General features: G+C 41.9%; 1 protein-coding gene across 18 annotated transcripts in view; it reads right to left on the bottom strand.

Moving 5' to 3' along the window:
* CFAP61 (cilia and flagella associated protein 61) overlaps positions 1-24,139 on the bottom strand; it is a 101,546-nt gene that overhangs the window by 51,777 nt on the left and 25,630 nt on the right. For all 18 annotated transcript variants that reach the window (XM_063391287.1, XM_063391288.1, XM_063391291.1 and 15 more), the window contains 5 exons: positions 21,790-21,916; positions 21,378-21,455; positions 20,042-20,248; positions 18,077-18,211; positions 5,657-5,784 (listed from right to left, as the gene is read on the bottom strand). In XM_063391287.1, coding sequence (XP_063247357.1) covers positions 5,657-5,784; positions 18,077-18,211; positions 20,042-20,248; positions 21,378-21,455; positions 21,790-21,916 — 675 coding nt within the window. The remainder of the gene's footprint in view (positions 1-5,656; positions 5,785-18,076; positions 18,212-20,041; positions 20,249-21,377; positions 21,456-21,789; positions 21,917-24,139) is intronic.

Below are 24,139 nucleotides of genomic sequence, written 5' to 3'. Positions count from 1 at the left end.
AGCAAGAATTCATTAAAGAGGTAAAGAACATTTCCTTCATCCTTTGACTAATACCCTTCAAGGATCCTGGAGTGCTTCTTCACTGGTAGCTGGGTCCCTCACCAAAGTTTGAACTTGATGTTTCACTACTTAGTAACAGTTACATCAGCAAGTCATCAACATTATTCTCGTAATTATTCTCAATTCAAACACAGCTACTAGAAAATTAACTCTATCCCAGCCAAACCCAGGGCAATCCTACCTCAAAAGCCGTTCCTCTCCAGGTAAATTTGGATTTTTCTGCTAGGTTATGTAGTATATAGGTAGTAGTATATGAACTACTCCTCTCACTCTTCCCCCATCAAGTGATCAGTCCTAGATTTCCTTCTTTGTGGTTATTTTACTGTAGTTACATTTCTTGTCTCTCATCCTCTGATCCTTTTCCTAGACAATAAAACTAAACACACCAGCAACTCTGACTCTGTTGCCTTCCAATTCCTTTACTAATTCCTAGTTTTTAGGTGGCTTTACACCAGTCTACAATCTTGATTTCTCACTCAACATTACCAAACATGTCTTTTTCCAGTTTCTTCTTTTGAACTCCCCATCCACCTTGTAACTCATTAGTCTGAAAGACCTCAGCTCCCTCCTGTGGCTCTCACTACTTGTGTCTCTTCCAGTCACCTATCACTTCCCAGTAACTGGTTTTGCTTACAAGAACTAGAGCATCCACTCAAGATCTGTGGTATTTTCATAATCTAGGTTACTGAAATGGCAAATTTCCTACAATATGAATTGTTCTGTAACAGGGCAGGGAAATCTGAAGAGCTCTTTTCCTTACCCACTCAAAACACACAGCTAAATCAGACGCATTCACATCCTTCCACAGCTACAGCATTCCCAAGGGCAGCCGTGCCATCCAAATCTCAGGTAGCTTTGAAACTGATCTAATCAAGCACCATCCAACCACTGCTTCAGTGAGAGCACTTCCTTCCTAAAATTCCGATTTCCATTCCACAATTGCTCCAACATTTCATTTTCTTCAAAAATGACAATTATTTTTATAGACAGAAAATGAGGGATCTCTGATGATGGCTTTGGTAACTTCAGTCTCTTGCTGTTTAATCACCTTGCAGATTCCAAACTACAGCTGAGAGACATCAACACCATTTTCCACAAATAAAGGTACCATAAACTGGGCAGTAAAACTGAAGTGTGGCAGAAACTTCACTGCTTTTCCCGTTGCTGTGTGAGTGCTTCAGTGAGTAACACACAGTGCAGATTCCAGTTTGATAATAGGACATTTTAAATATTATTGGCCAATTACCTATATTCAAAACTAAGGTTTTTATGGCTGCACACTGGACTCCAGTTTCCCAAACTATTGCAGAGGAGATAAGTATGCGGACTCCATGATGTAGCCTGGTGCAAATCTGGCAATGCTGCCTTCATAGTGGGCACCCTTGAAATGTCCCCAGATTCTACCAGGCAGATGCCTGCCTTTAAACCTTGAAGGCTTGAGGTTTAACCACATGTGCTCCTCCTGCCAGCAGGAGAACACAAAACTCATCAAAGTTGCACATTCCGAGGCACGACCCCAGTGCCAGGTCCTCATGACATAAGGCTGGCAGCCCAGGAAGGACAGGGACACGGCTGGTGGAGGAGTCAACTGGGACAAAACTCCTGATCCCAAACATCCATCCTTCAATTAGTGACCTCCATGTGTCAGCAGCCTCACTCTGGCCATCAGAATACACACACAAACAGGAATCAAATCCATGCTAACCACTAGTGGGAAGGATCACAGCTTAGTCAGACAAGTCCTTTTTTCTCAAATGCAGCAGCCTGCACAGTCTGCGGTGCTTCCAAGCCAACTCTCAGGCAGCCTGGAGACTGCTCTGGAGGGCTTAGCACGGCACCTCCTCTACAGCTCTGGGAACAAACTTCAAACCAAGCCAAATATGAACAGAAGAGAAAGTAGCGATATCTCCTCCATGGTTTTAGCAGAGAGCCGGAGAACCTCAGTGCAGTGCTTGCACTTGGAACAGTGCTATATTTTCTCTGAACTCCATCGATCAGAGGTACCAGGTTACCAGGCTCAGAGCTGTGGATGTCCTGCTGAGTCACCAGGAGGGGATGACAGATGCAGCCCAGCATTCTATAAAAACCCTTGTGACTCATTCCAATTCTGAGCAGGATTTTAATGAGAAAACTACCATTTCCAAGATCAGCTTTAAGACTCACCAAGAAGTTAGGAGTATTCAAATATAAATAGTAACAAGAGAAAATCTACAAATACTTACAAATTTCAAGTGTGAAAGAACAGCTGGGGCTCAGAGAAGTGTTTGCATATGTTCAAAGGGCAAGTATTTCAAGTTGAAATAATCTTATTTAAAACTGCAGACAGTCTCAAAAGCAAGACTGTAACTATAAAATAAGCCCATATTGATGCTAATTGAGTCTTATTTTCTGGCAGAGGCTGTTAGGAAGGCTGATCCTGACCCACATCCTCTCCCCTGTTTACACCTCATATCAGTCACTGCCAGTGTTCATTGTGATGCCAACTGCACGACAAGGCCAGCTCTGACCCATCTGATTTACCTCTGTCACAGCCTGAGCTCCGCTCACCAGAAGCAATGGAAAGCAACAATGACTGAGGGATGTGTGCCTGGTGACACTGAGCACATAGCCTGGGCTCGACTTGCTCTGAAGGGAAAGCAGAGGGAAGCACATGTGTGTCAGCTCATGTGGCAAAGATAGATAGGACAAAACAATGGGCATCAACTAACCCATTCATTGCATGTTAGCTCTGTGATCAGCAAGTAAGCACTAACTATTTAATTAGTCAACTAATTTGTGACAGGCAACATGGAAGGCTTCAGATGTTCCCAGACAAATGCAAAGATAAAAAGCCTAATTAACCAGCAAGCATTATGCTAACTACAGCCAAATAGGGCAGATGTGCAGGATACTGTGTGCCCCCGTACTGCCAGCTAAAGGAACCCTGTTCAAACTGACACCTCGGAGCTTATCCTGGGTACCCCGAGCTCCTCAGTGGGAGACACCATGCTGCAGCGAAAAACTCAGGCTTACTGTGCTGGATTCCAACCCTACTTTGAGAAAAAAATTCAGGCCTTTGACAAAAATGTTCTTTAATCCATCTGGGTCTTAAATGCAATAATTATTTTAATGCACCACAGAGAGAAGGAAATAGACTTCATAACTATTTCCTGTGAAATATTGTGATTTTAGGCACCATTCACTTATGGTTATCTCATGTAGCAGGTTAAGTATATTCCAACGTCCTCAGAGAATAAGTCATTGTTTACATCAGGGTTTGGATTAAGGAGGTTTTCAAAATCATGGATTATAAACAGTTTTCCTGATAATTGAAGACAATAGTGATTTCCATAGCTATATGCAAAGAGGTGGATAAAAGCCAATGGGTTCCCTACACTGGAACCAGTGACAAGATACTGCTGGGAGCAAGCTCCACGATCCTTAAGCCAAACCTCCATCCCTGCTGCCTGTGTTTGCATTATGCTCCAGGAATCAGGCCCTGGGATTAAGTGGAAACACTGGGGTTTGTAATCCTGTGTACTTCTGGTCTAATCCTGCTACCCTGCCCACAGCTTTGAAACTAGCAAAGGAATGAAGAAAAAATCCCAAAACCAACCAAGCAAATAAGAACCCACCCACAGTCACATCTGCTCCCCCAGAGCCACTGTCATACCAACAGCTGACCAGGCATCAGGCTCCCCTGCTACTGTAGCACTGCTACCTCCACCAGTCACCTGGCCCTCTGGTAAAAAGCCAAAAAATCTCTGTGCAGCCTCAAGAAATGCAGCTGAAAACATATACCTGCACATGCTGTCTGAGCAGCATGGAAAAGTCTAAAGTTCCTTTGGGGTTTGGGTGGGTGCTCCAGGAGCACTGCACCCTGGGATATGCTGCCTACCGCACAGCAGGAGGCATCCTGCCACAGGGCAGCAGAGCTCATTCACAGAGTCATTTCTTTGCTTAATGAAGAATGTATTTCTTCAGTCTCAAAGAAGCTGAAAACACTTGCAAGATCGAGTTCTAATAATTGCCACATCGGTAAGTGAATTACATTTGTGTGTTTCCATGGTGACTGGTAATGTAAAATAATTAAGTATGAGGAATAACGATGAGAAAACTACTTCCTCTTTTTAAGGATTAGGGCTCACAAATTGATTCAATCCAGCTATTTTTAGTGCATATAACCTTTGCAGGGAATATTAGAAAATTATGAGTAAATTAAACTAAATTGTTTTAAAAGGTCTTCACATCAATCAGGAGGCTATTTGCTGCTGATGTGAAAATTAAAAATGATTTTTTTCCAGATTTATACCTCTATTAATATAAATTCTGTGACACTGCACTAAGTGCTGCCTGCTGGCTCTGTAGTTCTCTAAGCAGCACTCTATGTCTGAGGCAGGATGCCAAGACAAGCTCAAGGAGGACATGTCCTGCAGCAAGTCTGCTGGAGTTTGGTTCAAACTCAAGCCCAGGCTGCAAAGGCTCAGCCAAGGGAGCTCAGAGGGCAAAGGCCTGTTCACTACAGACAGATTCAGATGGCACACCTGGAGCGCAAACACACTTTGGCTTCTCCACAGTGCTTTATAATGAAATACCAGCAACAAACAGCACTGGGTGAGCAACAAGAAATTGGTTAGAAGCTTTAAAGGACAGGTTTAACTGAATTTGGGGTGAACTGAAAGCCTAAAAGGTCCTGAGAACAGGAGGATGAGAGGAAACTATTTACCCTGAGATGAGATGCTTTACAGGAAGTCAAGAACTAAGAAAAGGGCAAGAAGCAGAAATTTTCTTCTGCACTGCTCCAGCAATACAACATCTATAAAGCACTTCAACTTACTCCTCTCTTGATGTATTGAAAATATCATTTGTGATGTTCAATGGTTGTTATAGAAATACAAACTCCTGGCTTAACTGAAGAAAGAAAAAAAAAAAGGCAGAATTTTCCATTTTCTACCCCCCTTAAACGCACCAGACTCTCTCAGTTCTTGTTGCATCTTGTAAGAATCAGATTTAGAATTTTATATTCATTTCTGCAAGTCTTCCATGGCATTTCTAGCATTTGTGATTAAACGCTGCATCAAAGGAACGGCATTCTCACAGTCTGACTCCCCAGTAAGCCCCTGGGGAGTACAACAGTGAGATATCAGAGAGAACACTCTGTCCTCATGCTGGTAAGGCTGTTAAACAGCACAACTCATCCACAAGTTTCCCTGCCTTAGACTTATGGAAGGGGGGATTTAGTTTGGTTTGGGATCCCACCGGGGACGACTGGCTTTAAAGGCCAATACTGCTTGGGAGCACATGCCAAAGGCCATTGACTCCACCTCCCATCACAAGACTGTGGTTAAAAAACAATGGCCAAAGCAACTTCAGGTTGCTTTCATTTTCAGCATGCCTTCACCTCAAGGATCCACATGCAACTGGGAGCTGCTTGGAATCCTGTGAGTCCCAAGGCATCCAGGATGCCAGCACCCATCCCTCCATTCACGGGTGCTCAGACATTTAACACCCAATATATTGAGACAGACTCAAGGAATGCTTGAATGCAAGAAACAACCCCCTTCATACAAAAGGGAACACATCCTTTTCAGCAAAGGAAAAAAAATTTAAAACGTACCTAAAAACCAGCGTTTCCAGAAAAGAGATTCCAACATCAGATGCACCAACCACCACAATTCTAGTGTTTATACACACTTTCGATTCCAGCACCAGCTTTCGATTTGTGTGGTTCAAAGAATATTTCAGCTGTAAAAAAACATGTAAGACATGGAAATGCATAAAAAAGGTAGTCAAAGCCTGCTAGGAATCATTAAACTCTCAGTGATGCATTACTTTGCATTCACACAAAACTTCTTATGGCTCACTGACATGACTAATACCATTTTTCTGCGCACGGCCTCAGTTAAGTGGTACTAAAATATGTGGAATATGTGCATGTTTAATAGGTCACAGAAAATTACAAGAGCTGAATGGTCTGGCTTCTCCTGAACAAGATGCTCTGGAATCCTTGCAGGAGAGGACAAAATACTGCCTCTGCTATCACTCATTGCCATTTATCAAACACCTCAAGAATTTATATTTACACACTGCCAAGGCCATTTTTATACCTCCTATTTATGGAAATGGCTTTACTTGTAAATTAATTAGGACCTTCGATTTCAAGTGGTTTTATGTGTTTAATTGAAAAGTCCCCTTCCAAAATTATCCTTCTTTTCTTAAATACAGAGCAGCTACCTGGAAAGCCAGGTTGCCACACAAGTAAAGAAGTACCTCAATGCCACTGGGAGCAGTACTCCAGCCACAAATATTACTGTCATGTTGGCAGTTACTAATTTCAGCTTCCACACCACTTCATGCACATTCTGGCTAGGGGAATAAACTCCATGTGGTTTTTTTTCCATGTGCCTCTAGGTCTCACTACCTAACAGAAATTCTCAAAACAAATATATGCATCTAAGAGACAAGAGATATTCCATTTGACAGGGGATTTTTTCATCTTTCAAATTTCTGATTAAAGACAAGGAAATACTTTCCATCTCATAGTACAACACACTATGCATTCTTCCTACTGCTCTGGGTTGCCTACATTCCCATTTCACAGAATGGATAACTGCAGGTTCATAAATGCACTGGGAAGGCCAATACAAAATGGAGCCCCTTTTGGTATTTGTCAGACACCTCCCCTAAAAAATCCTGCTGTGGCACTTAGGAAGGAAGCAAGGTAAGGCTTCTAACAGGTTTTCTCTACTACAGATAGGAGACAGCACTAATAAAATTAAGTCCTCTAAATTCCTTCTATGGAAGTACAGTAAAAATATATTCTTTATATATATTCTTTATAGCTGACAGAGTAACTCAATAGACAAAAGTACTTTCTTTGAAAGCTGTGGTAATTACATGGGCCTTCTCAATAAATACACGGCACACTGAGATCCCCAAAAGATCTTTCATGCTATGTCTTTGCACTGGTGGAGCTTCACAGCTGAGATTTCAGCAGAGCCTCACCACACTGTGGAACTCACTAGAGTGCTGTCCTGTCCCTTAAGGAAGCATTATGTATCAATTCCCTGTCCAAAGGCATGACTGCACAGCAAGTCATTCAGAATGCGGCAAAATTAAATGTCACCTTTGATCAGGCAACGTTATTTTTTACTGCCAGATAAATGTTCTTTGAGCTGCAGTTCACCACAGTGCAATGATGCCATCCAGTGGTGAGCCAGATTCATCTTAGGGACTGGACTGCCCTGGGAAAAATTCCATTAGATTTCTCAAAAAAAAAAAAAAAAAAAAAAAAAAAAAAAAAAAAAAAAAGCCCAGGGTGGCTGCTTAACAGAGATCAGTTGGGTGGCAGCCAGCAGAAGCCCGAAGTGAAGAATGCCTGGGCGAGGGACAGAACCACCTTGCTGCTCCAAACAAGAGTTATGTTGGACATCAGCAAGTCCCTACAGAGAACCTCCATAATCCCATTTAAAGCCAGTGCTCTGGAAATGATTGAATACTCCTTACACAAGGAATCTGCCAGCAAAAATACTTTTCATCATAAATTAAATCATACAGACTAATCTGTAACACTTCCACATTTCAGAAACTGAAAAAGCCCTTTGTATTTATTTCCCTGAAAATGTACATCTTTAGAAGAGATTTTAGAAAACAAGAATAACCAGTGCCAAGTATTACATACATCCCCTACAACTTAAAATCAAACTCTGACTGTGTTTCTTATAACACACTACACATGGTTATGCCCCAGCTACAGGAGCTGCTCCTCTGCCAACACTGACAGGTATGGAGCTCTCCCAGTCACACAACTGGGCATGGAGGACTATGTGCCCTCACCTCGATATTCACATTCCTGGGATTGGCAGAAAGCAATTCTGACAGGCTAGGTTTTGCTGCACACACAGACTTGCAACTTTCTAGAAAAGCAATTACTTCTGGAGGCAAAATGATTAAGTGACATTTGTGTTGAAATGCAGTTTATTAATAAATTAATAAAATGGTATAAACCATGAAAAGAAACTACTTGTAATGTATCTAACCAATGAAAATAAGCAGGAATGTCAACAGCAAACAGTATAAACGCAACAGACTTCAAAGCAATGCCAAGCTCAAACATCTCCTTCTACTGCTGTGCTGGTTGTTTATTTTAATGCATTGCAGCAATGAAAAAGGGAATACGATTTCCCTAGGAAGAGTTGCATCTAATTTATGAAATGGCTTCTATATCAGTGACACAAAGGCAGCCTATGAGCAGAATATAACCAGTTTTGTTCCCCATACAATGGTCCCAGCACCAGCAGCTGACATGCTCCAGAAATCACCTTTCTACAGCTAAGTACACCAAACGGCCCCAGGGAGTGATGAATTTGGTGGATTGGTCCCATAATACTACCTATTTTAACAAAATGCCAGGACAAATGGCTACCTGTGTTTGCTAGAGGGGTAATCAGACACCATAATTAATAGGTCAATAGCAAACTAATATGTTTATTTTGTATCAAATCTATTAAATAAACCAGCAATCATTAACTAATGCAAGGTAAAAAGCATTAATTGCCATTGGTAGAAAATGCATATGTTGCCCAGAAAGGAAGATTTTCTTTGATTATTAAATGATTATTTGGGGTACTGGCACCCCTGCCCCCCATGCTGTTCCCAGCTGGGGGCAGAGGGACAGCAGAGCTGGCAGGGGTGGCCACGGGCAGTAGTGGCCCTTTGGCATCAGCCCATGGGGCTATTCCTGCACATGGACATCCAGCGCCATCACTTGGAGCCTTCAAACTGGAGCTCATTAAAATGCTAATACGCCCCCCTGATGCTGACAACACACACCCTGCATGGAATCATGGCTTTCACTCACAATCTCACAGTGTAAAATGGGCCAAAGCAGAATTAATCTATGGCATCCAGAATTCACCCATTCTTCTACCCCAAGCAACCAATGGAAAAAGGATCATGAAATACTGATTAGGTTGCAGCAAACACATTATTTCCTGTGCACTTTCCAACCACAGACAGCTTCATGTCCAGCTTTCCTGTTTGCTTTGCACATGCCTTGGGAATGGATTCGTGGCACATTTATTCATGACTTTACATTATATGTTGAGGTACAAACTCACACATAGAATATTTTGAGGCTCCTTTTAGTTCTGTTTTTAAACATTGGACCCTGGGCTAGATCTAGGTTTTTTACATATATTTACAATAATTATTCTACAATAGGTCAGGGTCTATAGCAAACATTAGCTTCACTCTAATAAATAAAACCATGGAAATTGTAAATGTAAAAACGAAAATTTGGACAAAGTATTTCAGCCCTGACAGGAAGAAAACAGCACTGTGTTCTGAACTGGGCACTGGAAAGTCTATTTCAGGAACACTCAGTGGTGTGTCAGAGCTGCTGCAGGCCTCTCTGGGACTCTTCATGCAAAAGCTCCCTAATGCTGCAGAATTTGCAGCATCACAGAATTCTTTAGTTTGGAAAAGACCTCTAAGATCATCAAGTCTGATCATTAAACTTAGATTTGACTTTATTAGACCCGGAGGACTTGGGCTTTGCCCAGCCCACTCAAGCGTTGGCTGCAGTTCAAGTACCTTGCAGTGGTCCACATTCAGAAGGGCTGCTCAGAGCACTGCATGGCAAACATAGGGCAGCCTCATTTGTTATGTTCTTGGCTCTTTCAAGTATCCGTCATTACTACTTGGAGGGACCCTCCCAGGCTACTTTGTGGGCTTCTGCATCTGCCTGCAGTGCTGTTGTTTTACTTCAACATTTGTTAATGAGAAACCCCAGCAACAGTTACTGCTCTAGAGGATCCACACCATCTGAACTGTTACTGCAAAAACCATCAGACGCAGTGAAAGCAATTAACAAACCTGTTACAAGAGTAGTGCTGAGCTCAGCGACAGTGGCAAACAAGAAGGTCAGTAAACAGAGCAATTTGAATTTCAAGCTCCATTTGAACCACAAGTTAAAAAAAGAAACGTCAGTGTTTACCTAGGTGATACGAACAAAATTGATTGGAAAATGCATGCTTTTTTAGGCTGCATTAGGAATTGTTTTCTAAATACTAGCTACATTCCAAAAAGCCTCATTAAAAATCTCTGTAAACATTTTTTCAAAACCTGTTTCCACGCATTCACAGATTTATACAAACACCAGAAACAGAAGGAAAAGAAAACAGAGAAAGAAACAGTGATGAAGACTGCAGCCTTAATTGTTTTGTCTTTCTTCCAAAAGAACCCTTCTTTTGGAACTGTGGCTTGGACAGATAACACCTCGCCTTTGTAGAATATTTTCATCCACAGAAACTCAAGGCCTTTATGAACGAAGTCAGTATTATTACACCATTATTATGCCTGTGTGGGTAAATGCTGATCTACAGCTTCTGGAAAAAGCCACCTCTATATTCACAACCAATCGTAAGCCAGTCCCCATGGCTCTGTACGAAACTAGATTTTTTGCTTAACTCCAACCAGCAGCAGAAGAGAACAGAGCACAGACACATCTATTTAATTTCCTCGCAGAACCACTGTTACCATGGTAAAAAGCTGCTCTTTTTCCCTTTGAGCACTGACATTTGGATCCCCAGCCCAGAGAGAGCCAGGCAGTTCACACTCATGTAAAGACCTGACGATTGCTTGCTGCCCTGCTTCAAAGGCCAAAGACATGAACTCAGAATGATGCCACTTTCAGAGAGCTCAGTTCCCCCCGATTTTCTGGGAAGAAAGAGAAGGACAGGAAAGCACAGGAACACGAACAAAGCATTCAAGATGGAAAGGGGGTAAAAAGCACATGTCTGGCTCTAGTCCTTTGACATCAGTCATTGTTTCCCAGGTAATCTGTCTACGGTTTACAAACTTGGGCATTAGCCAAGGACTAATCCCAGAAGCTCCAAATCAAGAGAGGAGCATGCCTGGCAGTCCCTGAGGAAAGGAGTCCTACGGGAACCCCTGGCCTGAGCACAGGAGCAGCAGCCAAGGGGCAGCTTGCACTGGTCTCTGGGCACACTAAGCCAGCCTGCAGAGGCAGCTGCCCATACACACACTCACCAACGACAGAGCGAAGCCAGAAAGAGAAAAAGCACAGGCACGTCACGTACAGACTCAGGGCAACAGAGGAAGCAACTCAAATATGCTGAACTCATTGAAAAACATAAGAGAGGTATAAAATTAAGAGCTTGAAAAAAATAGAATAAAAATGGTAATATTTCATACTGAAACTAATGAACACGAGGTAACAAATAATCCAGGATATGAAGGGATACTGATTTGTAGAGTCAGAGAATCACATTTTAGTGAAAGCAGACATAAAACTCCATTTTATAATGGCAAACATTACCTTTCTGTGGCAAAAATATCTGTTTCTTCCTTATAAGCTGGAATTATCAATCTAACAAATGGCTTTGAAAAACGTTTAAGCCAAGTCTGACCTGTTTGTAAGCAGAAGTGCCTATTTCAGTTTACTGCAAATGTCATTAACACCTGTACAGCACTGACACGATGCTTTCAAAACAAAGATAGGTCATCTTACTTTTAATTTCACACATGCACATAAGTGGTAAACATTCCTGGTAATGATGCCATCTGGTGCCTCCAACAATGGTGTGACACTCAGTCTCCCAAACAAAATGTAATGGCAGCATCACCCCATTGATATTTGCAGTGAGGAAATTTGTTATCAGCCTCACTTCAGAACGGTTGTTTGTGTGCCTACTGGTGCAATAAAACCATCACCTTCACCAGCCAAAGGGAAGAACAAAAAATTATGGATTTTCATCCATGCACATACTACAAAAGCATTAAAAATTCATTACTCAACCACACGAGTATCTTAAGCAACAGTTACTGCTTTAAAAATTAATACTAATCCCCTGGTTAAGTGAAAACTATTCACACCAAGCCTTTGTTTGTAGTCCAAATGTCCATATACAAATTGTAACACAAAGGAATTCTGCTGTTTTAACTTTGAAACAGGAGCCTTGATATTGAAAATGTAGGGAATTCTCTTGCCCATCCTCCCTAGGCTGTCTGCTACATTTGCTCTTAGTATCTCAGTAGAGGCCTAATGATGAAAAAAAACCCAAACCCTGAAAGACCTTCCATATTTTAGCCTTATTCAGTATATTCTAGTGTTTCAACTGCATATAAACAGAACTGAAACTGCCAGAATAAATCTTTAATTGCTATAAGTATTCTACCAAGCCAGCACACACTTGGCTCCAAGGCAGATAGTGAGATGGTAATACAGCAGTGACCACTTCCTGAGTTGCTCCAGGCACTGCTGTTCCAGAAACACCTCCCGGAGCAGAGCTGGCTGTTCCTGTGGTGGTGCCTGAAAACCAGGGCGAGGAATGGCCAGTGTCCAGGATAGGCACACACTCCAAAGCAGAGGCTCTGGTGCTTCACAGCACTTGTGCCTCTCCCTCTTCATCTTCTTGACATTTCTCTGTGGACAGGTAAGGTGACAAACCATGCAGTTTGCACTCCTAGCTGCAGTCAGAAGCAAAGAGCTTTGTTTGCCCAGAATGGATTGTTCTGTGTTAGTCTCTGTGAACGGCCTCTCCTAAATGTTTTAAATTTTGATTTAAAGTCCTTGTTTTTATTACCTTTGAATTACAACTGAGCTAAAATTTTTAAGCTGTACACTATGGACTAGTTGGGACTGGACAGCAAGGTGTTGTTAACAGTCAGTCTATCAGTTCTGAGTCCTTTCTGCTCCTCTGCCTGCACAGGTCAAGGCCAAGTCTTGTGCTCAGTCTGGGCACCAGTGCAAAGTCAGACAGCTGGTAATGAATTGGCCTAAACACCAGAAAAGAGAAGCCACAGAGAGTGAGTAAAGAAAATAGAGCCCTAGGAGTTCGTTGGAGGGGACACCAGCACCTAGAGATGAGTTTTCTATACAAACACTCATATAGATCAGTTTCCTTTCCATTTTTTAAACAAGCTTCCCCACAAGAGAAAGTTTGTCAAGTTCAAAAGTGTTTTAGATTTTTTTTCTGGTTTTACCTGACAGCTAATTTCTCCTTTTCATTTTACAAAATATGGTAAATAAATACTCTTTTAAAGTCCTGCAATTTTACAAAGGACATAAAAAGCTCACGGAATAGAGAAACATCCAGGATGGCTCCTACATTCACAAGTCATTTGAGTATGTAGTTGTGAACATACACTGCAATGGAACAAGTTCTAAGATGACTCGAAAAGCAAGGATGTATTTTCCTCTCATGTTCTTGTTTTAATTACTATTTTAAACTGCTCTCAGGCCATTTACTTATAGCCTTTACCATAAGTATCACTGTGGAATCAGACAAACAAACAAAAATACCTCCACACTGCACTGGAAACTGTTGAGTTTGCAGTGCCTTGGCCTCCATTTTCTATCTGAACCTCACACTGAACTACCTAAATTTATGCAACATGTCATAGGCTTCTGCAACTGTTCTGTCTTTTTATGAGCTAGAGCAGAAAAAACAATTCTAAACTGTGCAATAAAGCCTAATAGCTTGAATGCAGCCATGAAATAAAGATATAATAAATCCAATAGCATGAATAATAAAAGGGTAAAACCAAGGAAATAATGCAACAGATGTGTGACATTTTTGTTCTTCATTGTGGATCAGCTATTCTTGTTAATTGTATCACCTATTCTTCCCTTACATTGATAATTACATGAAGCAGATGGAGAACAGAATGCTCCCAGATGGTGAGAAAGCATACAAGTTTATAAATTGTTTATTTATGAAGAAATAATTTAAAAATATTTCATTGTCTATAATTTTCTACTCCACCAATGACATGCACCATGAAGGCCAGCAGCACTTTATAAGATACTCAGGATTCTGTTGTAACCTTCTGTTTTTCATGTAACATGACTGCAGTGACTGACATATGTGCAAACCAGAATAATCACCTAATCTGTTTTAATGCCGAGGGAATTAAGAGTTTGGATCTTTAGATCTCCTCCCAGTTAGCACTTCAGCACCAGTTGCCAATCCAGAATACAGAAATGAGAGATTTTCTTTTGCTTTGGCACAGCTGTACAAATTGTTTTATCTAATGAGCAGGCAGGAGCTCTGTCAGGTCTGAACCCCAGTGTGGCAGATGTGTAGCCAATGCAATTCTGAGCCAAAATGTGGCACCTCTGCCACACTTGCTGCTCAACAGGTATCCCAAAGTCTAGATACCGCAGGACTGGATGCAAATCAGCAACTGTATTATTCCAGAGGACTGCAGTGGTAGACTTAATGGGAGAAAAGTTTAACATCTTCTGCTTAGTACCTTCCCAGTCCAGTCTACCCAATTTACCTGAATCTCTTCAGCAGAGTAATGGGACACAGAGTTTCGTAGGAACAGACACACAAAATCAGCAGCAAAATGTATTTCCAAACTCAAAGCAAAAGAAAAAGTAACAAAGAATTTCTAGCTCTTCAGGAAATGGAGCCACTGCCTGGGGAGTGACAGGGTTTCTGAGGCAAAGATGAAGCAGCACAGAGCTGTGGTTTAAGAGAACAAGTGAAAAAATCTGTGACAGCCTTAAAATTTACAGCATAGCATTTAAGAAAAGGATGGCAAATAGGTGGAGAAGCAGGGAGAGCTCCTAAGCTCTGTATTTCTCTAGAGTCATAGTCATTTTAGCAAAAAGACACAACACACAACAAAAGCCTGTCTCCAACCAGAAACAAGACTCAACCAGGGGAAATGCCACAAGGGCCTGGCAAAAACTATAGGTAAATGGACACACAGGTAACAGTTGGCTGTGGGGTTATATGGTAAGTTCCTGGAATTTAAGAATAGCTTTCTCCAACTGACATCTAGCTCTGCCACAGAGCCCACAGGAGGAAGGATCTATGCTTCATTTAAAACCACAAGACATGGCTCATGCTCCCTGCACAAGATAGGAGGGAGCAGGCCAGGAATCCATGAGAGGGTGATACATGGCACTTCCCCCTTGGTGGTTTTTCCAGACTCCACAGAAGAATAGAGAGAGTTAACAGAGGGACAACAGAAACAAGTTACCACACATTGTGCTCATCTGTCTGTAACAACTGATCCAGATCCTCAGAAAAAGCATCTCTCCAGCACAGACAAGATTCATCTGGACTGGCAACACTCACAAATTAGCTGAGAGCAGAGCTTCTGTGGTTTAGATTGCTGGTTTCCCTTCTGGCTTTGGAAGAAGGAAGCAGGAAAGCACCCATTTATGTCCTGGATCTGTATCTCTGAGTTAATTCTCTTCATGCCCTAAGCAGGCTGGAATGTACTGAGGAGACAATAGACTGATAGAGCCCACACTTCCTGAGATACGGAGCACCTGACAGCCCACAGACATCCCACACAACTCAGGAGCTGTGCCCCGACACAGGATGGATGAGTTGCTCAGCCCCAAGCTTTTAGTGGGGAAAAAGACACTGCAGCTAGAAAATGAGAGCAAGAGCTCAAGAAGGGCTGGAACAAGAGGAAGGCAGCTGAAAAAGCAATAGATGAGAGGCAGATGTTGATTACTAGATATCAAGAGGCATCTTGTGGGTATCAAAGCAAGAATATCTCCACAATTATCTCCATTACAAGCAACAGATACTCAAGCAATCAATTAGAGCAGGCAATCAATGAAAATGTTACATTTCTAAAATCAACTTGCATTTACAATCCTCATCTTGTAGTTCATGTGACAAATCCTGCCACTACTGCAGAGCGCTTTAAAGCAGCAATTACCGTGATAACCTGCTCTCCAGCTCATGGGAACAAAGCGGGCACAGATTCACCTCTGCAGGAGCTGCTTACAAACAGGAGAGTGCAAAGCCCCCTCGGTTTAAACCAGCTTGGTGAACTGGGATAGAGATATGGGATAAAGAAATGAGGAGTGGTCTCCAATGCTTGGAATCCCTGCCTGCCCAGTCTAAACAGCTTGCAAGATCCTGCCCTGATCTTGTTTAAAACCAGCAAAACAAAGATGATAAGAGACATTTTCTCCTTACTCCTCTGCAGGTCCTGGCCTCCAACATCTTCCCACTAATTCCTACTCCAGACTCTTTGCCTTTCATCTTTCTCCCTCTCTTCTCCACACTTTCCTCACAACATTGTTCTCCCATGTACTTTTCCCCCTTCCTTCCCAGCCCATTAGCATGTTCTACAACCAAAATGTGTTTCACCTTGTCTCACTGGATTTCATAAGGTGACACTTCTCAGCCTTTCCATTCTGCAGAGCTAGCACATTTATATCCTTGGTGGGACAGGTTCCCTGCCTCATAGATTGCACCTTACTGTTTACAATAGGTCTGAGAAGCCTTTTAATCACTACAAAAAGGCAGAAAGATAATATTGTGCCTCCTTAGTTATAATCATTTATAAAATACACCTCAGTTTATTTGTACCTTCACTACATGATTTGGTAGGGTAGGGCAAGATTATTGATGGGGATCAACCTTCCTTTATGAAGCATTTGAGCTGAGGAAGCAAGTGCCTTGTGCCTCACTGCAACTCCAGGTCTAAAAGCAGCACCACCTCCTTACTCACAAGTATGCTCGGGTCTCTGTGGCAGGCTGCTCCTTATATTACATAGCTGCCCAACATATGGTGGCCAAAGGTCACTTCATTCACTTGACAAAAGAGTCAATTTAGTTTTACATGGTTTCAAGTTCTTGGTATTTCAGACAAGCCAGCAGCAGCAGACTAGCTTTATCCTCAAGTTACCACCCAGCATTTAGCCCCAGATGTCCATTCTGATAGAGCACAGTCTGTCAAAAATCTATAATTCATGCAGAGGCAGATGCATGGATACTTACACAGTGGATGGCCTTGAGTTGGGGTTTTGCCAGCACAGCTTCTTAGCAAAAATTTCACTCATTCTATTAAATAGAAATTTGAATCTGAGATTTCAAACCATCATGCCACTCACTACCTACAGAGAAGCTCAGAAAATCTCAGGAAGAACATGAGCAGACAAAAGATTTGCAAATCTTTCAAATACAGGAAAGACTGTGATTTTCCAGCTTCAACAAAAATGCTAAGATGACCTCTTTTAGGAAGAGAGCAATCACTTTAAAGATTAAGAAGCAGTTTAAAGAAAAGCATCAGAGTTCATTCTGCAGAGAAAAGAAAGGCAGGGATGTGCAAGTGGAGGGAAGGCTGTTGAACAAAGCCAAACCCAGACCAATAGCCTTAGCCATGTTCTGGATTTTGCTTTGCCAGCTGCTGCCTAATTAAGACTTTTAGGTGCCAAAACCTACTGATGAACTGAGAGAAGGACATCACAAAAAATATTATATGGAAGCCCATCTCAGCCAACTGGAAGTTAGTAGGCAGACATAAAGCTCCCTAATTATGTTTCTCTATGCAATTACAACTACCTTCTGAGAGAATCCATGACTAATTGTGTTTTTCCTAATATTTCAGCTTCACTAGTTACGTTTTTGAGGAATCACCTTCATGTCAAATTTTAGTTACTTAAAAAATGTAAGAGAATTGGGTGTAAGTTATTTTAAAAATGAAACTTTAGGAGACTTTTCATTTAGAACCTCCAAGCCACACCAGTTCTTTGCAAGTAAAACCATTTACTAGTGAAAAGAATCTTTTCCTTTCCGTTAAGTCACTTGGTGTTTTAAGTGTATCTCGTGCATGGAAGAAACCTGACTTTGGGACTGAAAAATAAAATGTACTTAAGCAATCGCTACAGAAAGAGTCAACAGCACGGCACTGTCTTTTTTCTGCTTGTGGAGCACAACACCTAAATAAAGCTAGCACGAGCAAGTGCTCAGCAACAGGCACAGCACTTAGAAGACGCTGGGAGGTCGTGACAAAGTGCTGACATCATGTCGGCACAGAGCTGGAAGGGTTATGCTCCGGTGGGCCACCGTGTGTGCTGGGCTGTGGGCCCAGCCCAGCCAGGCACAGCAGCTGAGTGGGATCGGCCAGCCAGCACGGCCACTGTAATTAAGGAGCAGCCTGTGAGCCCTGAGAAGGGTAATGCCAGCCCATCTGCCAGGCCCTGCATGAGCTGGCACCATGCCTTCCGCCTGCTGCCGCTGCTGTCACCCACCTGATCCTTGGAGACCTGCTCTGACGGAGCATTCACGCCAAGCTCTTGCAGAGGATAGACAATCTGTCGTCTCGGCCGCACGGGAACCATGTAATGAAGGGCAGATGTCAGGGAATGGGCACAGGGATGATGGAACTGAAAGACAGCAACCCATATTTCAGCAGAGAGAATGTCAGAGCAGTGCATCACAGATCTCTGCTGCATGGCTTTGCAAACACACAATTCTTAGCTGTGTTGGCTAAATCTGAGACAAAAATCAGCAAACAAACAAGCACACTCAGAGCAGAGGAATGAATTGCAGATAATTCCTGACACTAATGAAGATAATTATGAGAGTAATTACATTACTATCTCTGTGGGAATGACAGATAAACAAGTGTTTTGGTTTATGGGATTTTTCAGCACAAGTATTTTCCCCAGGAGGATATTTTTCTCCATAGTGATCATGAATCAGCTTGATTTGACCTCATTAAGCTGTGTTATCTGCTCACTGCTAACCTTTGCTCGCCTGGCAAGGAACAGAGATGAATTTATATAGAAATTCTATACCAACTGAAATGTCTGGTATCATCCAAGTGATAAATGTTAATGAACTGGCAGAAATTTGAAATGAACAAAATCCTAATGTTCACCTGAGCAGCCTGGTTCATGAGACATAGCTGTCTATTACCATTACTGGCTCTGGCATGACTTACAACACAAAAGAGAAGAAAAGAGAATTACAGGAAATACAGAATGAATTTTAATGCAAACTAAATCACACTCAAGTGCCATTCCATCCTCAAATATTAGAACTTGAAGTTACTATGTTGAGAACTAAGGAAAATATCACACTTACCACTTATTAGATAATATTAGATAAGCTAAAGTAACTTAGAGTAACTCCGTAGCCTGGTAGCCTGGAAACAGTCAAGATTGGAATCACTGATAAGATTTCGCTTCTCTTCCATCCAGGGCGCTTACACTGCATTTTTGTGAGTGCCTCTTCAGAATCTGAGAATCTAATGCTATGTAGGAACATTGGTTCCTCATGGGAACACTTAGAACTGCACAAAAGTGCACAGGAAAACACATCCTTCTGCAAACATATCCAAGTCTAACCTGCCAAGAGTGCACAAATTAAAGCCAGTGGTGATTTCAAAAACACCCAAGTCACCACAGACAGAACTCATCTCAGTCACCTTCTAAATACCAGGTGCCAGGTCCAGCCAGCCAGGCAGAAGCCCAAACTGGAGGTCAGTCTCCAGGGGAAAATTCCATCTGTCTCAAGACAGGCAGGTACAACCGATGGATGAACTGCCCTCGGGATGCACCGTGTGTTTCCATCAGTGGTGCCAGGAGCCCAGGTGATTGCCCAGGCCAGACAGCAGCTTCAGATGGCAATACAGGCCTGGAAATTTTACCTTGTGTTTCCTTTTCTGACATGAGACTGATGACAAAACACATACATGAGTGTTTCTGAATTACGTTCTTCTCGGAAATGGATTTTCTCCATTGGAAGTTCAGTTCTTACAGTTCTCCCGTGACACTTGCAGTAACACAAGTCTCCCTCCAAAAGCCAATGAGGTGCCCAGGTCCCATTGACTTTTGGTGAAACACAGTCTAGAGTACTCGAATCCCTTTGTGAGAGTTTCTATAAGCCACCTGGATGTGTTTAGGATGATCCCCTTGCATTTACTCAGGCTACATTACACTTGTGCTGGGCAGGGAGCCAAGGCCAAGGACATTTCCACACTGCTCCCCACCACACTTCTCAAAGGCATCGACGGACACCATGGATCAGCCCTGCTATGCAAGAGCTGTGTCCATGGGTCCAGGATAAGTCAGACAGAAAGAAAAGACAGTACAGTTTGCTGCAGATTGACAAGAAAATCCCTATTTGCAGTCATTCATGGAAGCAAAGAAAAAGAAGTGAGAAAATGTGGCAATATTTAATACAAGAAATACTAATTACTTTCTCCTTACCTTGTCCTCCACATATTCTGGATAAATAGGGTAATTAAGATAAGTTTTGTGACCCAAGCGAAGAATCTCCTTTAGAAAGTATTTTGTATAGTGACGAAATACAGGATTTAAGACAAAATGGCAAAGATGTCCACATTCCTCTTGCTGGTGATTATTAAAATGAATGAAGTCCTCAATGTTGTAATGTGATCGAATATACTCAATATCCTGAAAAATTAGGAATTTATGAGTCAGCAGTGATCAGCAGCTACCTCAACAGGATTTTAGCAAATACCAACCAATGAGCCACATTCTATCAATCAAGGAACTATATTTGAACACTGAAATCAAGTGTCTTTCAGAGCTGTCCTCAGTTGAAGGGCACTGACTGAACAGATTTTTCTCAATAATCTTTTTATTGTCTCAAAAGCTTTCCTTGCAGCTTACCCTTATTTACAAGGAATGCACACCCGACCCTTTCCCCACAATGCCTGATACAGGTAAACAGACATCTAAGGGGGTGGGAAAAAACCTTCCACCTGTTTTTCTGCATTCAAGGCACAGAAGCCCAGGCTGTCCCTCTCAGCAAACTCCAGCTGAAAAAAGGGAATTCCACAGAGCAGAGCAGTGTAAAGAAACGCCCTCTGACAAGTCTTCCCTGTTGAAGTGATAAGCTGATATTTTTGCACATTTATTCACTCAATCTATCCTCTTAGTTCTCAATATAATCAAGAGAATTACTCTTGGAAACAAGAGTGACTGTTCTATTGTAAAAACTAAGCATTCGAACTGCTGAACAACCTAAATCCCACCTTTTCAGTCCAAGCACAATGCCACAGAAGACTTGGAGAATGTTTACTTTTCAATAATAATGTGCAATGTCTCTTTTTACCCCATCTGGGAATAGGCTTTTGTTTTCAAGTGCATGATTCACAATCACTTAGACTGCTGGAGAAAAAAGTTATGAAAGCAAATCTAGAAGAAGAATTACTACTCTTTGCAGGACTTGTGGCAAAGCTGCTTATTGACTTGGAAAGTAGAAGGAAAAGAGGTGATAAAACACCTATTTAGAGACAGAATGGCTTTCTGCTAAAGCACAAAAAAGTGTAGAAGGAAAACTTTCAGAACACAGCAGTAGCTTTTTGAAAGTAACAGGAATATTTTTTCATCTGTGTGTCAATCATTATCTGTGAGCAGAGAATTAATAGAGTGGGCATAGGCTAGAGAGCAAGGGAGCTTCTACAAGCAACATTTTTACAGACACTTTGTTAGGCACACATATGGTACCAAGCACAAAACTCAGCCTTAGTGTGAGGACCAAGTGCCACAGAGCTCATGGAACATAAATTGAATTTACCATTTCATCCCTAGTAACAGAAACACCAACGATTTGATCCAAAACTTCTGCTACAAAAGCCTGTACTGGCATCCCGTCCTGCAAAGTAAAGGCAACAGATGCACATTTCCAGTTTCAGTAGAACCTCTTTCTAATGGTACCTGTCTATTTCACCACAGAGTCCCAGTTAAAACACTTTCCTCCCAGTGCAGCTCCCAGGCACCATCCCAGTTTAACCAGCCTACTCCCCTCGAAAGCCCTGTTTTGAGCCAGGTCCGTGGCTGGACTCTGAATCACAGAGACCCTTCCTCACTGACGCTTCAGTTTGGGTACAGCTGCTGCAGGAGTGCTACAAGTTCAGCCACTGCCTCAGTCCTGGGTTAAGTCTTGATCTTAAGACAGAATTGAAGACATATCAGCAACAAATACTCACTGGATCCCTGCGAGCTTCAGTGAATATCTTTGTGTCATTCCATATGCTTTCATTCAAGCTAAGAGTTTCAACAAGCATTTTGACACCCTCTAGGTCACTGGTGGCTGCTTTTCTTACATTAAATGACCTAAAAAAGGATAAAAGAAAGAATTAAAGTTGACTCTGTGACAAAATAAGGACAACTGCCAAGCTTAAGACAACACACCCTTCATAAGTACCAACCACACCGTTCAGAAACTGTAACTGATTGATAAATGACACTTGCTCCAAAGGCAGATATGAACTTATTGCATGGGAATAGAAAAGATCAGAGCATCTACTTGAGATAAATCCAGAATCCTGCTTTATCTGCTACTAAGCACTCAGCCCCAGATAACACCTGTCTTCAGGTGAGTAAAAGCAATAAAGAGAGGTAAAGAACCATAAAATGAATGTGGAATCTGTAGCTGAACACAGTCGCTGAACACTGAACATGAACAACATGGAGAAAAGAGCAAAATAAAAACAGGGAAAGGCAAGAAAAAATGAGAAAAGGACAGAGAAAAATAAAACTAAGCCAGTTGTCATGGTAGAAAGTAAAGCAGGAACATCAATTTCTCCGAGCACAAACAGAAAAATTACTAATTTTTCTGTTAGGCCTTGGTGCCTCAAGCAGTAACACATGAGGATAAACTTACATGACTGCAATGCCTCAGCTAAGCATAGAGTGTCAGTAATGACATGGTAGTGATGTGGTACCAGAATGCCTGTGCAACACATGAACACCTTACCTACAGACAGCAGTCACCTGGCACTTAGCTCAGCTACAGACTCTTAGAAAACATCTTCCCACCTACTAGTTAGGAAGAAAATTCACTTCACACTGGCAGTCTACAGCAACTGAGGAGCTCTCCCAGTGTCTGTCAAAGGCAGCAATCCCTTCCTGGGTGCTCGTGCAACCAACACTTGTGGAAAGTTGTTCAAAAAGCGGAACTACAGCTTCAGTTCCAAGAAATAAGTTCTTTCACCCACAGCAAAAAGTTGCAATTCACATAGTATAATTTTTTTACTTCTGTTCTTCTTGCTTTCAATTTAAAAGTGGATGTGCTATTCTTCAGCCTTAGTCAAATTGGGAGGCATCTTGTGGAATATAGGTTTAATGAATAGCATTGGTACCTTAAAAAACACATATTTACCAAGATTCTGGTATGTTATGAGAAATTTCACAGCTGAATTCACTGATGATTTTTGAGTGCTCAAAAGCACACATTTGGTTACTAAATTACAGACTAATCCTGACCTTCTAAGTGAGTGTCAGCTGAGCTTCCGCAGCTTTTCACATGTTTCCACTGTCAATTGCAAGACCCACCAGTGCTGAGGACTGTGGCTCACTCTGGAGCCCAAGTGTGCCATCCTCCCACCACTACTCAGCCCAGCCCACCAGCTTTGCCATACCCATGCCCCAGAGAAGGCAGCTATGCCTACAGGGAACTGCATCTCAATAAACAAAAACAAAACACGTGAAAAGTTGAAACTGCCTTTTTTTAAAAAATTAGTAGAACCACCAGTTCCACTGGGAGCATAGAACATGAGGAAGGATTATCCAAGGTCTGTACTCATTTCTCTCCCAGCAGTGAATGAACTCATTCCAGATGCTCAAGTCCTTTGACTGCTCAGAGACAAGAAGACTATTATCATTATTATGCTTTTTAGTGAAAATTGAGGCAAAGTATCCATTAAGAACCTCAGCATATGCCTTGTCATCTGTTTTTTTTTTCTCCTTCACTGTTAAGTAGCAGACTCACAGTTCCATTTGCTGCAGTCTTGCTTTTTGTGTACTTAACACTTTTTCTTATTCCTTTTACTACCTGTACTAATCAGGAGCTCATTTTGTGCCTGTGCCTCTTCTGACTTTGCCCTTTCACATCTTCATATTCCCCTCTTACCCTGTTTTTCTTTTAGTCCATTTTCTGTGCCTTCTTTTTCACTCACATCCTTTTGAAAGCCGTAGGTGCGAGTACAATGTGTTGATCTTTCACAGATTTTGGTTAGTTCCAAGAGAGTATCTGCTGTTGCACCCTGTGGGTTTTGTTCTGCAGAAACTTTCCAAATGCTTACTCTGGTTTCACCCAAAGCTTTTCTGATCCTGAACCTCAATGAGCAGCTACTTTTCCTTACTTTCCTGCAAAGCTGCATGGGGATTTGGAAAATGTTACTGATGACCCTATTTTGTTTTCCATGAAAGGTCTGGTGTCATTTGGAATATGCACAATGTAATCAGGATGGTAACATTTTTTAAAGAGCCTTGATAACAACTTGAATTTTACCCAAAATTGCAAGAGGACATATGAGACCCAATCCTACTGCAGGA

The sequence above is a fragment of the Prinia subflava genome, chromosome 2, assembly GCF_021018805.1.
Source record: "Prinia subflava isolate CZ2003 ecotype Zambia chromosome 2, Cam_Psub_1.2, whole genome shotgun sequence".
Taxonomy (NCBI): domain Eukaryota; kingdom Metazoa; phylum Chordata; class Aves; order Passeriformes; family Cisticolidae; genus Prinia; species Prinia subflava.
Note: the sequence above shows the minus strand (reverse complement) of the source record. Positions and strands in the feature narration are given on the sequence as shown.